Source organism: Aquarana catesbeiana, linkage group LG05, assembly GCF_042186555.1.
Source record: "Aquarana catesbeiana isolate 2022-GZ linkage group LG05, ASM4218655v1, whole genome shotgun sequence".
Classification (NCBI taxonomy): domain Eukaryota; kingdom Metazoa; phylum Chordata; class Amphibia; order Anura; family Ranidae; genus Aquarana; species Aquarana catesbeiana.
This window is the reverse complement of record NC_133328.1, coordinates 103519388-103537484: the sequence shown is the minus strand read 5'-3', so window position 1 is coordinate 103537484 and position 18097 is coordinate 103519388. Positions and strand designations below refer to the sequence as shown.

The 18097-nt window shown below is 39.8% G+C and overlaps 1 protein-coding gene across 1 annotated transcript in view; it reads left to right on the top strand.

Annotated features, from left to right (window-relative positions):
- Positions 1-3819: 3819 nt before the first annotated feature.
- The window catches only part of LOC141144381 (solute carrier family 22 member 13-like), a 60023-nt gene continuing 45745 nt past the window's right edge, over positions 3820-18097 (top strand). Inside the window, exons 1-3 of the mRNA XM_073630018.1 lie at positions 3820-4194; positions 7717-7820; positions 15369-15523. Coding sequence (XP_073486119.1) covers positions 3820-4194; positions 7717-7820; positions 15369-15523 — 634 coding nt within the window. The remainder of the gene's footprint in view (positions 4195-7716; positions 7821-15368; positions 15524-18097) is intronic.

The following is an 18097-nucleotide window of genomic DNA, read 5'->3' as shown; positions in this document are numbered from 1 at the left end:
TCATCTTTGTACACAGGCAACTATTTAGGCTTAACCAAAGGTTTGAATATGCTGTTGCTGATTCCCCAAGGTGTGATGCGGCAGCTCGTCTCCTGACAGAATACTACCTAAGGAACTATTCTTGAACAAATGAAACGTACAAATAGGATGGACACATATGTGCAACAATAAATCTGAATCTGTATGGGCGCTAGGCATCTCTTTAATAATTGTGACACTACAATTGAAAAGTATTCCACTTATAAACAAATGAAAGTGCATATATATATATATATATATATATATATATATATATATATATATAACATCTTACATCAGTCCATATATCTAAATTATAAAAAAGAGAGTCCATCATTTCAATTCTTTTATGACACATCCACTGTATGACCAATAGTGAATCTCAACCCTCTAAGTAGCGCTCTTCTTATATGCAAACAATCATGCCGCAAACTGGTGCCTCCTGTGATCTTCACCACACACAGACATACATTGCCACTCACCAGATATTGGGACCCAGTTGTTTGTGGGTCAGCTTGCGTATAGAAAGTACAATCACTTCCTTCGGACCTCCTGTCCTTCCCTGGATATAAGGCTCATAGACTACTCCTGCTCCTTTCAAAATTTCTGCTCCTCACCCAGCATAAGCTCAAGGACAAAAGGCAGACACGCTCCTCATAGTGCAACCAAGTTTTCAATTTGTTGAAATATGTAAAAAATACATTAAAATGGCAACTAACACTTTTTAGTGCCTCAGCCAGCAGCCAACGATATCAGTAGTTTTTGTAAAGCTCCGTCTGCTTATTCCAATATGGAGACTTTTCCAACAGCTTGTTCCTCCGTCACTCAGGAGTGATGTCATACACCACGTAACCCCGCTTTTATGCGATTCGCCATAATAGAGTCATCAGAAGGCTGAGGAGCGTGGCTATTCAGGGTCATTATATAACCTCCCCCTAACTAGTACCCTAGGGATTAACCCCCAAGGTACCAAAATGCTTTCTTTGCTCTCAGCCTCCTGCTGAGATCTCTGGTTTGTTAATAGACAATCAAATTAAAACATTTCACATAAAAAAAAATCTAAAACTTTTCCTCCTAGAGCCTGAACTTACCCGCTGTCTTGCAGCCTTGAGCCCTGTTTGGAAACTTCCTCTAGGTTTCACAATATCTTTCCTCCAGCACAAGTAATGGGGGCCCTTTCCCCTGACCTTTTGGACTCTATTTTAAAGGCTCAGTCGAGTGCTCCACCTAATCTACCCCCTGAAAAGTTGTTTGTTCCCCTCCACCTCAGGCTTAAAGTGCTTTCAGAAGCAAATGACGCTAAGACGGCTGGGAACCCAGGGATTACTAAAACAATTTCTTTGGTTTCTCGTGGGCTTTGGTGGCCCTCTCTCCATAAGGACTCCTGTTCCTATGTAAAAGCTTGTAAAACCTGTGCTCACTCTAAGTCCTCAAAAGTCAAACCTTCTGGATTCCCCCTTCCTTTGCCTGTTCCTAAACGCCCTTGGATGCACATCCAGGCTAACTTGTCCTCAGGTTCTGCTGCCTCTACACCTACTGATATGGTCCAGTCTGCCTCTGCAGTACTTATTCTTGTCCAGCCCATGCCAATTGAGCCTCACGATTTTTCATATTCAGGACTTTCAGTAACCTGGCCTCAACCTCCTGCAACTACATCTGCTCAAACCTGTCTAAGAAGTTTCATCAATCCTTTGGATAGACTGCCTCGTTCAGCCAGGTGGGGCCTTTGACCTTTTCTGCAAGCCACTCTGCATCCAGCCTGTGTTCCAGCTATATCCAGATTCACTCCAGTGATATGTCACCTGCTATCCAGCCTGATGTTACTGGTTCCCTGTCTACTGTCCAGTTTTACGCCATAGACTCTCTGCCTGATAACCAACCTGACCTTGCTGATCCCCTGACCATTGCCCAGCCTGTTGGTCCTGTACTGGATCCGCAGCCTGCTCCAAGTTGTCCGGAGGCCCCTCCTCAGTGGGTGGGGGGAATGTCAGGAGCGTGTAAACACTCCTGTTCTTTGACAGCTGCTAGTTTCATTCCAGCATCCCAGTTTTGACTAGATGCATCCCTGGTTGTCTGGTTGTCTGTCCACCTGCAAGGTGATTGATGTGGCCAGTCTCTGGGTGGAGACTAAACCTGATTTAAGCCAGCCAAACCTGCAGTCTCATGCTTGTATTATTGTGCCACATCACATGACCGCGCAATTGTCAGTTAAAGCGACGCAGTGCCGAATCGCAAAAAACCCTCTGGTCTTTGAGCAGCCAAGTGGTCCGGGGCTGAAGTTTTAGGGGGGTTAAGGGGAGGATATAAACAACATGTATAAATAGATAAGTGGTCCATATAGTGAACTTGGTGTTGAGTTATTCACTTTAAGGTCATTACAGAAGACAAGGGGGCACTCTTTATGCCTAGAGGAAAAGAGATTTAATCTTCAAATACGGAAAGGTTTCTTGACAGTAAAAACTGTGAAAATGTGAAATAGACTCCCTCCAGCTGTGTTTCTGGCCAGCTCTGTACATTTCTTCAAAAAAGGCCTGATCGAGTTGATCCAGGGAAAATCCAATTGCCTCTCGGGGGATCAGGAAGGAATTTTTTCCTCTGCTCAGTAGATTGCTTTAAAAAGGGCCTGGATTGTAAATGTACATAATATAACTGGATACTAATATTTATAAGTAAAGTTGATCCAGGGAATATTCGATTGCCTCTCGGGGGATCAGGAAGGATTTTTTTTCCCCTACTGGAGCAAATTGTATCATCCTTTGCTGGGGTTTTTTGCCTTCCTCTGGATCAACTTTGGGTATAGGATTGTGTATATAGGATTGTATGATATCCCCCCCCCCTTTTATTGATTGCACTGGATGGACTTTTGGCTTTTTTTCAATCAAACTATGTAACTATTAAAGAACAAGATTCCTCAGAAAATGGGACTTTGAATGGACACAAGGCAGAGATAGTATAAAATTAGAAATGTATCATCTTCATGTATATAGTTACATAGTTGTAAAGACTCATTTACATGACTGAACTGACTGAACTGCCTATGCGTCCCATCATGACATAGATTAAAGAACAAGATTCCTCAAAAAATGGGACTTTGAATGGACTCAAGACAGTGATAGTATAAAATTAGAAAATTTATTGTGCAATTGAATGTTTGGACATTCATTTGCAAGCTCCCTCCCTTTCTCCAGCTGGTTTTCCCCATTATATATGTTTTTATCATCAGTTACATGTGTTCTATGCTGTAATTTATCGATTGCACAATAAATTTTCTAATTTTATACTATCACTGCCTTGCGTCCATTCAAAGTCCCATTTTCTGAGGAATCTTGTTCTTTAATCTATGTCGGGATGGGACGCATAGGCAGTTCAGTCATGTAAATGAGGCAAACTCTCATCTTTACAACTATGTAACTATACATGAAGATGATACACATCAGGATTACACAGTATACGTTTGCTTTCTACTATAAGTTAGTGAACATTTGTTACAATAAAGGGTTGATCATTACAATTTGATAACTTTTTATTTTTTTGTGTAAATTAATTCTTTTCTTACTGTTTTGTAGGAAAGTTTGTCCTGGAACACTAATTACAAAGTTAAGGGTTTTTACACACTGTAACGCATTATATACATACAGAACTATTTATATTAGCATATGAAACACCTTCTAAGAGAAGTAATATAGAATATGCATGTGTTCTAAGACTTTGACTTATTACATTTGTCTCATGGACTGGGGTTAAACATTAATTCCTCTCTTCTTTGCTCTCCTGCTTTTCACAACTATAATCAATGACACAATGACAGAGTTTGGGGAAATTCTACAAAATGTTGGGGAATTTGGCCGATTCCAGAAATTTTTGGTATTTCAGATGTGTTTACTCAGTTTCTTGAACTCCTTCCATATGTTTGGACAAGTATTTATGGGAATATCAGTGCCCCATCATTGCAATACCAGCTGGATCTTAGAAAAGAATCCAAACCTAACTGAAGAATATCAGCTGAATTTAACCATCCCTCATTATACAGAAGGCAGCTATGAGCAATGCCTCATGTACACTCCTGTGGACTGGGATATAGAATCTATTGAAAGATATGGACTGAACAGCACAGAGGTCTGCCAGGATGGATGGGTGTATGATATGTCACAGCAGAAGTCAACGCTGGTCACAGAGGTCTGTAAATATTGATTTCTCAGTTGACATGCTTGTTGTTAGGTAATCAATAAATGCTTTGGTTAAATGTCAGTGTAGAATACTGCCAACAGTATTGACAGGTAGTCTTTGATGCCTTTCCATTGTTGTAGGTAGGCTGATAACGCACAGACCAATTTTCCAAAATCGAAAAAAATTCCATAAATTGACAACATGGTGCAGAGAAACTTGACCCCTATCACATTTAAATGCGACTTTTCATAAAGCTAATTAAAGCTTACTTTTATTGTATTGCCATGAATGCTGTTGGTAATAAATATGCATTTTTTGTGTGTGGCAGCTAGTCAATAATTAAAACCTGAAAAACTCTGGAGTCCAGAAGTTTTTTGCACACTGTTAATACAACAGAACCCTCCACTTAAATATTTAACACTAACAGTATATTAAAATTATTGTATAAAACATTTATTCACACAAATACCTGGAAGTCTAATATATGGGGAAAAATGTACTGTGAGTGAATGCAGCAAATAATAAAGCTATTTCTTATTTATAACTGAAAAAGTTACATGATATAAAATGTTTTTAAAAAAGTCAGTTTGATGGTAAAATTGCTAATATGTTTGTAATAGGCCTAGGAAGAGTCATCTGATGTTATTTACCTGTCATGTTTATGTCTAAATGATCATACACAAGATCTGAAGTTAATCATTTCCATTTTTTTCAATTGGAAAGTGATATGAAAAATCTGATAAATGTTATGTGTTGTTTCCTGCTGAAAAAATATAATGAAGGAGAAGTTCCTCCAAAATAACATAAAAACATGGGGATACCGTTGGAAATCTCTGTACTGTTTTCTATTGTTCTGAAATACAAGTGCAGAGATAAGAGTACAGTTCTTTTGAATATGATCTATATAGTCAGTCAATTAAGCATATTTAATGAAAGGATCATTAGATGGTCAGATCTTTGTTAAACCAAGTAAAAGCCTTTCTGCACTATTAGCCTACAAGTAAAGTTTTTTTTTTTAAGTTTTGGATAGGGTGGGGGAAGGGTTAGACCCTCTGTCAAGTTTTTATTGATGCCTGTGTCCCCTGTTTGAGAGATTTACCACTCTACAGCCGTGGCCAAAAGTTTTAAAATGACACAAATATTAATTTTCACAAAGTCTGCTGCTTCAGTGTTTTTAGATCTTTTTGCCAGATGTCACTTTGGTATACTGAATTATAATTACAAGAATTTTATAAGTGTCAAAGGTTGTTATTGACAATTGCATTAAGTTTATGCAAAGAGTCAATATTTGCAGTGTTGACCCTTCTTTTTCAAGACCTCTGCAATTCGCCCTGGCATACTGTCAATCAACTTCTGGGCCACATCCTGACTGATGGCAGCCCATTCTTGCATAATCAATACTTGGAGTTTGTCAGAATTTGTGGGGGTCTTTTTGTTCACCCGCCTCTTGAGGATTGACCACAAGTTCTCAATGGGATTGAGGTCTGGGGAGTTTTCTGACCACGGACCCAAAATTTCAAAGTTTGTTCCCCAAGCCACTTAGTTATCACTTTTGCCTTATGACAAGGTGCTCCATCCTGCTGGAAAAGGCATTATTTGTCACCAAACTGTTCTTGGAGGGTTGGGAGAAGTTGCTCTTGGAAGATGTTTTTGTACCATTCTTTTTTCATGGCTGTGTTCTTAGGTAATTGTGAGTGAGCCCACTCCCTTGGCTGAGAAGCAACCCCACACATGAATGGTCTCTGGATGCATTACTGTTGGCATGACTCCGGAATGATGGTAGCGCCCATCTTTTCTTCCCTGGACAAGGTTTTTTTCCGGAAGCCCCAAACAATCGGAAAAGGGATTCATCAGAGAAAATAATTTTACCCCAGTCCTTAGCAGTCCAATCCTTGTACCTTTTGCAGAATATCAGTCTGTCCCTGATGTTTTTCCTGGGAAGAAGTGGCTTCTTTGCTGTTCTTCTTGACACCAGGCCATCCTCCAAAGGTTTTCTTCTCACTGAGCGTGTAGATGCACTCACATCTGTGTTGCTATTCCTGAGCAAGCTCTGCACTAGTGGTGCCCAGATCCCGCAGCTTTATTAACTGTAAGAGACGGTCCTGACACTTGCTGGACTTCCTTGGGCATCCTGAAGCCTTCTTCACAAATGCAGTGAAAATGTTTTTTTATGGCATTAAAGTGTACGTTCACTCTAACACTAAAATCCCTGCATCTACAGACATCCATGATCTAAGACTAACCTATCTAGCCCTGTAAAGAAGAAAGCAGTATACATACCTTTTTTGAAGCCGATCCGATCCAGTCTCCAGTGGTGGAAGCTCTGCAGAGGACACAGCCGACAATGGCTGTGAAATTTATAGGAAGTGACGTCACCTATAGACTTACTATGGGGCTTCCGTCGACAGTGTCCTCTGCACCCGTCTCCACAGGGAAGCCACAGCTGACAGCTCAGTGAGGGATCGGGTCAGATCGGCTTAAAAAAAGATATGTATACTGCTTTCTTCTTTACAGGGCTAGTGTTAGATCGTGGATGTCTGTACATGCAGGGATTTTAGTGTTTTAGTGTTAGGGTTGTACTTTAAGTTTATTTTCATGGCAAAGAGGGACTTTGTAATTATTGCAATTGATCTGATCACTCTTTATAACATTATGGAACATATGCCATCATAAATACTGAGGCAGTAGCCTTTGTGAAAATGAATATTTGTGTCATTCTCTAAACTTTTGGCCATGGCTGTATTTATAGAGTTATAGAAAAATAGTGAGAAAATATCCAAAATTTTAGTGCTGTCCCAAGAGAGGATGGGAAAGGGAAGCACTGTATCTGGAACAACTGTCTAATGCCCCATACACACGGTCGGATTTTCCGATGGAAAATGTCCGATCGGAGCGTGTTGTCGGAAATTCCGACTGTGTGTGGGCTCCATCGGACATTTTCCATCGGATTTTCCGACAAACAAAGTTGGAGAGCAGGAGATAAAATTTTCCGACAACAAAATCCGTTGTCGGAAATTCTGATCGTGTGTACACAAATCAGACGGACAAAGTGCCACGCATGCTCAGAATAAATAAAGAGATGAAAGCTATTGGCCACTGCCCCGTTTATAGTCCCGACGTACGTGTTTTACGTCACCGCGTTCAGAACGATCGGATTTTCCGACAACTTTGTGTGACTGTGTGTATGCAAGACAAGTTTGAGCCAACATCCGTCGGAAAAAATCCTAGGATTTTGTTGTCGGAATGTCCGAACAAAGTCCGACCGTGTGTACGCCCTATAAGAGAGAAATTCCCTTCATTTTTGTAGATTTTTTTTCTAACTTCTTGTTGCATCACTGAGATGGGAGGTACAGAGTAATTTCCCTAATTGTACACAGACAACGAAAAATAAATTGTCTGGTTTTTAACCCTTCCATACTCTAATATAAAACAAAACAAATGTAGGGTATGCATGCACTTTAATAATGTGTGTACTGTTAGGACAAATGGTGAAACCAATTAAACAATGTTTTGCATTTCATTCAATGTAAGTTTGACCTGGTGTGTCACAGAAAGGAACAGAAGGATCTCTCCCAGTCCATTCATATGTTGGGGCTGCTTATTGGATCTGTTATTTTCGGTCATTTAGGAGACAGGTAAGAATGTTTATTATTTTTATTTATCCACTGTCAAAGATTTAGTAATTTAAATTAAAAGGGTTGTAAACCCTCATGGTTTTTCACCTTAATGCATTCTATGCATTAAGGTGAAAAACCTTCTCTCATGCTGCAACCCCCCAGCCGCCCATTTTGCTTACTTGAACAATGTCATTCTTTGGCCGAGAACAAGCATGCCAGCTCTAGCTGGTGTCTCGTGTCCTGATTGGTTAGACTGATAGCAGCGCAGCCTTTGGCTCCCGCTGCTGTCAATCAAATCCAGTGACACTGCATCAGGGGGCGGGGCCGAGTCCTGCATCCTGTGAATGGACACAGAAGCAGGATTCGGGAGCGCGCATGTACGGGTGTCCACCAAGGAGAGTGCTTCTCTGACGTGGACACTTGATGCGGGGAGGAGCCAGGAGCGCCACTGAGGGACCCCAGAACAGGAGGACCGGGCAACTCTGTGCAAAATGAACTACACAGTGGAGGTAAGTATGACATGTTTGTTATTTAAAAAAAAAAACAAAGCTTTACAATCCCTTTAATGTTTATTAATCTAATTTTTTTAGGCTACATAAATCAAATCTAATGTCCCTAGGCCAGTAATACTGTAGAGATGAATACAAATATACATCAGGGCCAGGTTTGAATACAAAATAATTTTGAGTACAAACTAACTACTAACTACCAGTAAAATTTCTTATTATCTGTGGGTGAAAACGGAGCACCTAGGGGCATCCAAACATGAGAAGAACATGCAAACCCTGTGCCCTAATAGGAATTGAGCCCAGGATCCCTGCACTGGAGGGGCATTGCTTGGCTGTATAATTGTAATTTTCATATTATAAATAAAGCTAGTTACTTTTCCTTTAAGGCTACAGCTACCTTCTGAGAGATTATTGGCCAGATAAAGTTTCTGCAGTTGTTTTCTTAGTTACTTTAAGAATAAATAATTTAATAATACATTCATGGCTCTCTTAAATCATGGAACGGGAATAAACTGTAAATTAAAATTTTGAATTTTTGAGAAGAATATTGCATCTGTGGAAATGAGCCATTGCAGACAATACTGGGGAGAGTCAGGGTAAAATATAGCTTTACTTCAGTTGTTACAAAGAATACTGCACTGTTATTCTCTAGAATTAAAGCTGCTAGCACCACAAATGACAACTCATTTTGCCAAAAAAATATGTAGTAACAGTGTTGCGCTAATATAAATTGCTACAGTATATAAACCATAAATATCAAGATTTGTATAATCAAAAAAACAGTAATGATATCCAGTACATTGTTACAAAAAAATGTCAAGTGCATATAAAAGATATATAGAAAAATGATAGTCCAAATAAATGGAGTACAAAGTCCAAAGGTTCAATCCTAGTGTTATTCAAATATTTGTGAAGAGTAACCATGAATATCCATGTGCCAATCACCACAATGTGATTACCCGCCACCACAGGGTGTGAATGCGCTTACCAGAGATCATGGACTCAGTTACTAACAGTACTAAGTCAAACAGGCTGACATAGACATATATCGCTGGGAGGATACTCCCAATGCAACTTCCAGGGTCTGCCACCTCAACGATAAGGCCAGGTCACCTTTCTTATTTGCATTTGATGGACCAAGCGTTCAAAAAAGACAAAATATCTCCACATAGTGTAAAACCATGATAATAAACACTAATTTAAAAGTACAGAACACTTACATCAAGTTTGTAGGTATAGCGCTCAACAATACATCCAATAGGTATAGTAGTAAGAGACATGTTGTGCGCAACTGCCTGGATAGGACTCTAACCAACACGTTTCATCTACTGCGACATCCTCTGGGGATGTCAGATGATGTCTAAGTAGATGAAACGTGTCAGTTAAAGTCCTATCCAGGCCATTGCGTACTATATGTCTCTTACTACTAAACCTATTGGATGTATTAATGAGCGCAATAACTACAAACTTGATGTAAGTGTTCTATACTTTTAAATACATTTTTATTACTGTGGAGATATTTTGTCATTTTGGATGCTTGGTTAGCCAAATGCAATTAGAAGAGAGGTTCCCCCGGCCTTATCGTTGAGGTGGCAGCCTCTGGCAGTTGCCCTGGGATTATCCTTCTGGTGATATACTCTATGTCAGTCTGTTTGACTTAGTACCATTGGAAACTGAGTCCATGATCTCTGGTAAATGCATTTACTCCCTGTGGTAGCGGATAATCACATTGTGGTGACTGGCACATGGATATTCGTGGTTGCTCTTCACAACTATTTGAATAACACTGGGATTGAACCTTTGAACTTTTTTACACCATTTAATAGACTATCACTTTTCTATATATCATTTACATGCACTTGACACTTTTTTTGTAACAATGCACTGAATATCATTACTGTCTTTTTGATTATACAAATCTTGTTATTTATAGTTTATATACAGTAGCAATTTATATTAGCACAGCACTGTTACTACATAGCTTTACTTCAGACTGGCATCTTTAAAAAAAAGATATATATATTTATGCACTCTATTGGCTAATAAAGTATTAGGACACCTGCCTTTACACGCACATGAACTTTAATGGTATCCCAGTCTTTTTTTTTAAAGCATAGGCATCCCAGTCTTAGTCCGTAGAGTTCTCTATTGAGTCAGCCCACCCTTTGTAGCTATAACAGCTTCAGCTCTTCTGGGAAGACTGTCCACAAGGTTTAGGAGTGTGTCTATGGGAATGTTTGACCATTCTTCCAGAAGTGCATTTGTGAGGTCAGGCACTGATGTTGGACAAGAAGGCCTAGCTTACAGTCTCCGCTCTTATTCATCCCAAAGAGGTTCTGTCAGGTTGTGGTCAGACCAATCAAGTTCCTCCGCCCCAAACTCGCTCATCCATGTCTTTATGGACCTTATTTGTGCACTGCTGCACAGTCATGTTTTAACAGGGAGGCTCCATCCCCAAACTGTTCCCACAAAGTTGGGAGCATGAAATTGTCCAAAATGTCTTGGTTTGCTGATGCCTTAAGCGTTCCCTTCACTGGAACTAAGAGGCCAAGCCCAACCCCTGATAAAACAACCCCACACCATAATCCCCCCTCCACCAAATGATTTGGAGGGATGGCCCAATACTTTTGGCAATATAGTGTGGATGAGTGAGTTTGCGGGGGAGGAACTTGACTGGCCTGCACAGAGTCCTGACCTCCTTTGGGATGAATTAGGGTGGAGACTGCGAGCCAGGCCCTCTCGTCAAACATCAGTGCCTAACCTCACAAATGCGCTTCTGGAAGAATGGTCAAACATTCCCATAGACACACTCCCAAACCTTGTGGACAGTCTTCCCAGAAGAGTTGAAACTGTTATTTTAACTGTTTATTTCCGACGAATGTTGGCTCAAACTTGTCTTGCATACACACGGTCGCACAAATGTGATCGGAAATTCCGATCGTCAAGAACGCTGTGACGTACAACACGTACGACGAGCCGTGAAAAATGCAGTTCAATAGCCAGTGTGGCTCTTCTGCTTGATTCCGAGCATGCATGGAATTTTGTGCCTCGGAATTGTGTACACACGATCGGAATTTCCAACAACGGATTTTGTTGTCGGAAATTTTGAGAACCAGCTCTCAAATTTTTGTTGTTGGTAATTCCGACTAAAAATTTCTGATGGAGCATACACATGGTTGGAATTTCCGACAACAAGCTCCCATCGAACATTTGTTGTCAGAAAATCCGATCGTGTGTACGCAGCATAAGACTAGATGCCATTAAAGGTCATGTGCGTGTAAAGGCAGGTGTCCCAATACTTTTGGTAATATAGTGTATGTATAGACCTGTACCATAAATGAATTAGACATTTGTTCAGAGAATATGTAAGCTAGTATTCTTAGCTGGGCTACACTTCCCATTGGCTTCCTTTCCATCTTACCGTGAGAGAGACCTTAGGCTCAGCTCACAAAGCTTGAACTCAATGAAAATTATTTTTATTTTAGGCATGCAACAGTTATTTTCAACTTTCCTTGGACTCTTTCATTTTCTAAAATTACTTATTTTTAAATATGGGATTACTATCCGAGCTTTGTAAAATTAGTCTCTTGTGTCCTTATAGATTAATATGCTACACTGCATCTGTAGCATTTACTTCCTGGAATCTATCTGCCGTTAGCACATACATACAGGCAGGAGGATGTACTTAGCTGAGAAGACCCCTCCTCCTCTCCTAAAGGCACCTGGGATGTATGATGTAATTTGCCTAGGCCTGGAAACCAGGAAGAAATGTAAAAAAAAAGTTTATAACAAGTAAATATAATATATACTTTCCTATCTATTTACTAATGCTAGCAGCATAAGGATTATGGTCAATATTGATTGAGAGAGTGAGTTCCACTTTAAAGTGATTGTAAAGCTTTGATTATTAAAAAAAAAAAAACAAACATGTCATACTTACCTCCACTGTGCAGCTCGTTTTTCACAGAGTGGCCCCAAACACCGTTTTCTGGGATCCCTTGGCGGCTCCTCCCCACATCAGATGACCCCTAGGAGAATCACTTTCCTGGGGGATTACCCTGCGGGTGCGCTCCCGAGTCCATCATTTGGCATCCATAGTTGCCGAATGTATGACTCAGCCCCGCCCCCCGGCACCCGCGTCATTGGATTTGATTGACATCAGTGGGAGCCAATGGCCAACGGGAGCCAAGAACCCCGGGTAGAGGGACAGCGTGTCCCCCCCCGGCGAAGTTCCAGGGCTCAGGTAAGTAAAACGGGGGGGCTGGGGGGTCGGTCACTGCCAGGTGTTTTTTCACCTTAATGCATAGGATGCATTAAGGCAAAAAACACGAGGTTTTACAATCCGTTTAATGTCTGCATTTCACCCAGAAAATAGTACCAGCCCAGCGAAAATACAGTGGTGATGGAAAATATTCAGACCCCCTTAAATTTTTCACTCTTTGTTATATTGCAGCCATTTGCTAAAATCATTTAAGTTCATTTTTTTCCTCATTAACGTACACACAGCACCCCATATTGATAGAAAAACACAGAATTGTTGACATTTTTGCAGATTTATTAAAAAAGAAAAACTGAAATATCACATGGTCCTAAGTATTCAGACCCTTTGCTGTGACACTCATATATTTAACTCAGGTGCTGTCCAGTTCTTCTGCTCATCCTTGAGATGGTTCTGCACCTTCATTTGAGTCCAGCTGTGTTTGATTATACTGATTGGACTTGATTAGGAAAGCCACACACCTGTCTATATAAGACCTTACAGCTCACAGTGCATGTCAGAGCAAATGAGAATCATGAGGTCAAAGGAACTGCCTGAAGAGCTCAGAGACAGAATTGTGGCAAGGCACAGATCTGGCAAAGGTTACAAAAAATTTCTGCTCCACCTAAGGCTCCTAAGAGCACAGTTGCCTCCATAATCCTTAAATGGAAGACGTTTTTTGACGACAAGAACCCTTCCTAGAGCTGGCCATCCAGCCAAACTGAGCTATCGGGGGAGAAGAGTCTTGGTGAGAGAGGTAAAGAAGAACCCAAAGATCACTGTGGCTGAGCTCCAGAGATGCAGTTGGGAGATGGGAGAAAGTTGTAGAAAGTCAACCATCACTGCAGCCCTCCACCAGTCGGGACTTTATGGCAGAGTGGCCTGACGGAAGCCTCTCCTCAGTGCAAGACACTTGAAAGCCCGCATGGAGTTTGCTAAAAAAACACCCAAAGGACTCCAAGATGATGAGAAATAAGATTCTCTGGTCTGATGAGACCAAGATAGAACTTTTTGGCCTTAATTCTAAGTGGTATGTGTTGGAAAAACCAGGCACTGCTCATCACCTGTCCAATACAGTCCGACGTAAGCCTCTCCTCAGTGCAAGACACATGAAAGCCCGCATGGAGTTTGCTAAAAAATGCCTGATGGAATCCAAGATGGTGAGAAATAAGATTCTTTGAGAAAAAAGTTCAAGATAGAACTTTTTGGCCTTAATTCTAAGCGGTATGTGTGGAGAAAACCAGGCACTGCACATCACCTGTCCAATACAGTCCCAACAGTGAAGCATGGTGGTGGCAGCATCATGCTGTTGGGGTGTTTTTCAGCTGCAGGGACAGGACGACTGGTTGCAATCGAGGGAAAGATGAATGCGGCCAAGTACATGGATATCCTGGATGAAAAAACCTTCTCCAGAGTGCTCAGGACCTCAGACTGGGCCAAAGGTTTACCTTCCAACAAGACAATGACCCTAAGCACACAGCTAAAATAACGAAGGAGTGGCTTCACATCAACTCCGTGACTGTTCTTGAATGGCCCAGCCAGAGCTCTGACTTAAACCCAATTGAGCATCTCTGGAGAGACCTAAAAATGGCTGTCCACCAACTTTTACCATCCAACCTGACAGAACTGGAGAGGATCTGCAAGGAGAAATGGCAGAGGATCCCCAAATCCATGTGTGAAAAATATGTTGCATCTTTCCCAAAAAGACTAATGGCTGTATTAGATCAAAAGAGTGCTTCTACTAAATACTCAGCAAAGGGTCTGAATACTTAGGACTATGTGATATTTCAGTTTTTCTTTTTTAATAAATCTGCAAAAATGTCAACAATTCTGTGTTTTTCCGTCAATATGGGGTGCTGTGTGTACATTAATGAGGAAAAAAATGAACTTAAATGACTTTAGCAAATGGCTGCAATATAACAAAGAGTGAAAAATTTAAAGGGGTCTGAATACTTTCCGTCCCCACTGTATATATTTAAAAAGGAGACATGTAACAATATCAATCTGTCCTTTTTAAGAATGTATTAAAAATATGGTGATATGCAGTGGGGTGGATTAAGTAAAGGCAAATAACCTACGCACTTTGCAAGTGCAGTTGTGCTCTTTTTTTAAATGTGGTAAAGCTTCACTTTGTAAAGAATACCCAATCAGGTACAAGAACAATTTAAAAAAGCATTTTTGCTAGCACATGATTGGATGATGGAAATCAGCAGAGCTTTATCACATTGAGGCTGGGTTCACACTGGTAGGACATATGCTCTGACTTTGGGAGCACATGTCGTATGACATGTACAAATCAATGGTTTCCTATGAACTGTTCCGACACAAGTCAGTCCGACTTTGACCCGACTTTGGTCCTACTTTGGTCCTACTTAGCCCATTGAATGTCGCTGAAGTCGGATCAAAGTAGGATCCTTGTCCTAACCATCCGACTTGTGACATCCGACATGGTGATTACAGCAGCAGTAAAAGGAATTTATGGCACACTGGGATTGTTTTGATTGGTCAAAGGACAAGTCGTACTATCCTAAAGTCAGAGCAAATCTTATCTTGTTCATTCAAGTAGGCTGGAAGTTGGACCAAAGTAGGACCAATGTAGAACCAATGTCTCAGTGCAAAGTAGGATGACAGTCGTACAACAGTCGTGTTGTACCAGTGTCAACCTAGCCTTACTAAGCTCTGGGGAAAACAAGTGCAACTGCACTTGCAAAGTGCACAGTCTATTTGCCTTTAGTAAATAACTAATACTAAATATAATAAATTTACAATAACTGCACCTTTTTGTCTATTCTCTTTAAGGATTGGTAGACGTCCTGTTATGTTAATCTCAATTTTAATGATGTTTGCCTTTGGTGTCGGAGCAGCATTTGTTCCATATTTTTATGTCTATATGATTCTGCGTTGTATGGTAGGAATTGGAATGGCTGGTGTTATGCTGAACAATCTCACATTAGGTAATATATATACATTATATACACATATTTTCCTTTTTGCAAATGTAATATTATATAAATCCATTTTTGACTAAGGTCTCTTGTACACAATTGGCATACAGAGTAAAATAGAAATGCAACAAACAGACCCAAAGCGCTCAACCATAGAATGGGCTTTTATGTGTGGTAGTAACATGCACCCTATTGACCCTGTCCCATGCTGCATGCAATCCACTGGAGATATTGAGATATCCAAAACAGAAACACAAAGGCTATATGCAGCGCACTGGTAAAGTCAAGGTATCCATGAGAAACAAGTATATAAATTGGAGGATGATGAATAAACGAATAACTTGCTTCCATATAAACCATTAAGTAACATTTATTATGTGGCCATAGAGGGGATAGTGGGACTTTGCATGAGGCATGTCTATGCAATAAATATTGAATATGTGAGTAAAAGATATATAATTTGATAAAAATTGATGCAATGTAATGCCGCAATCATGCAGTATGTTGCATGACTGTTCCACACATTTAATCAATTCATGAATGTTGGTAATAATGATATTAAATATAGTAACAATAATGATGGCAATGATGATAATAATAATAATGGCAACAATAATAATAATTGTAATAATAACATTATTTGTAAATAATAAACATATCACTAAACATTCATACAATATATGGTATATATGGTAAACATGATTAACGTAGACATTAACCACTTACGGACTGCCCGCCGTCATTTTACATCGCTACTTTGAAGAGGAATACCGTTGTTATGGCAGCAGCTAGTTGCCATAACCCCAGTATCCTCTTCTTCAGCGGGCGATCCGCTTTCAGATAAAAGTGGTCTCTGCGGCGGATTCACCGCAAGATCACTTTTATCAGTGGTGGGAGAGGGGCTGTCCCCTCCTGCCGTGCTCCGGTGCCCTCTGCCGCTTACCAGAGCGGTCGGTAGCGGCGGAGGCGATCGCATCCTCTTGCTGGCTTGGTATGGAGACGAGTGAGGGGAACATAGCCCCTCCATATCATTGCAGGGCGGAAGCGACGTCAAAACGTCACTTCCGCCCATAGCTCTTAAAGGGACATTTTAAAAAAAAAGACATTTTTTATTGCATTTTAGTGTAAATATGAGATCTGAGGTCTTTTCGACCTCAGATCTCGTATTTAAGAGGTCCTGTCATGCTTTTTTTCTATTACAAGGGATGTTTACATTCCTTGTAATAGGAATAAAAGTGACACAATTATTTTTTAAAAGAGCTGTGTAAAAATAAAAAATAAAAGGTGAAATAAAAAAAAAAAAAAAAAATTAAAATGAGCCCCATCCCGCCGATTTCGCATGCAGAAGTGAACGCATATGTGAGTAATGAAAACGGTGTTCAAACCACACATGTGAGGTATTGCCGCGATCGGTAGAGTGAGAGCAATAATTCTAGTCCTGAAACTCCTCTGTAACTCAAAACATGCAACCTGTAGAATTTTTTAAGAGTCGCTATGGAGATTTTTAAGGGTAAAAGTTTGTTGCCATTCCACGAGCGGCCGCAATTTTGAGGCGTGACATGTTGGGTATCAATTTACTCGGCATAACATTATTTTCATAATATAAAGAAATTGGGCTAACTTTACCGTTGTCTTATTTTTTCATTCAAAAAAGTGTATTTTTTCCAAAAAAAGTGTGCTTGTAAGACTGCTGCGTAAATACGGTGTGACAAAAAGTATTGCAACAACGGCCATTTTATTCTCTAGGGTGTTAGAAAAAAATATATATAATGTTTGGGGGTTCTAAGTAATTTTCTAGCAAAAAAACTGTTTTTAACTTGTAAACACCAAATCTCAGAAAGAGGCTCGGTCCTTTCTGAGATTTGATTAATAATAGTATAAATAATCATATGAGCCTGATCAACAGAATAAATCCGAAATAGCATTATACATCCAATATACATCTCAATACATGATATTCAAAAAATGAAATATTAAAATCTATAGTTAAAACAAACTGGTCTTGGCACCCTTTGTTGTGACTCTACGCATTTCGTAGCCTGTAGCTACTCATCAGGAGTGGGATGCAATAATTAAACTAAAGATGGATAAATAAGAAAAGTCTATTAGCATATAATGCCCTCCAAGGGACACACTTATACAAGTGTGTACGAGTCCACAACAAAGGGTGCCAAGACCAGTTTGTTTTAACTATGGATTTTAATATTTCATTTTTTGAATATCATGTATTGAGATGTATATTGGATGTATAATGCTATTTTGGATTTATTCTGTCGATCATGCTAATATGACTATTTATACTATTATTAATCTTTAATGTCTACATTACAGTTTACTGATATGCTTATTATTTACAATTAAAACATATTCATACTAATGTCAATGTTATTATTACAATTATTATTATTATTATTGTTGGCATTATTATTGTTATTATCATTATTGCCATCATTATTGTTATTATATTTAATATCATGCTAGCTGTGGCAGGTCACACTTGTCCTTATTTTGCCATATTATTTGGCCATAGATAAAGCACACAATCCAGATAAAATCACAGTCATGTGTGAACGACACAGTCTA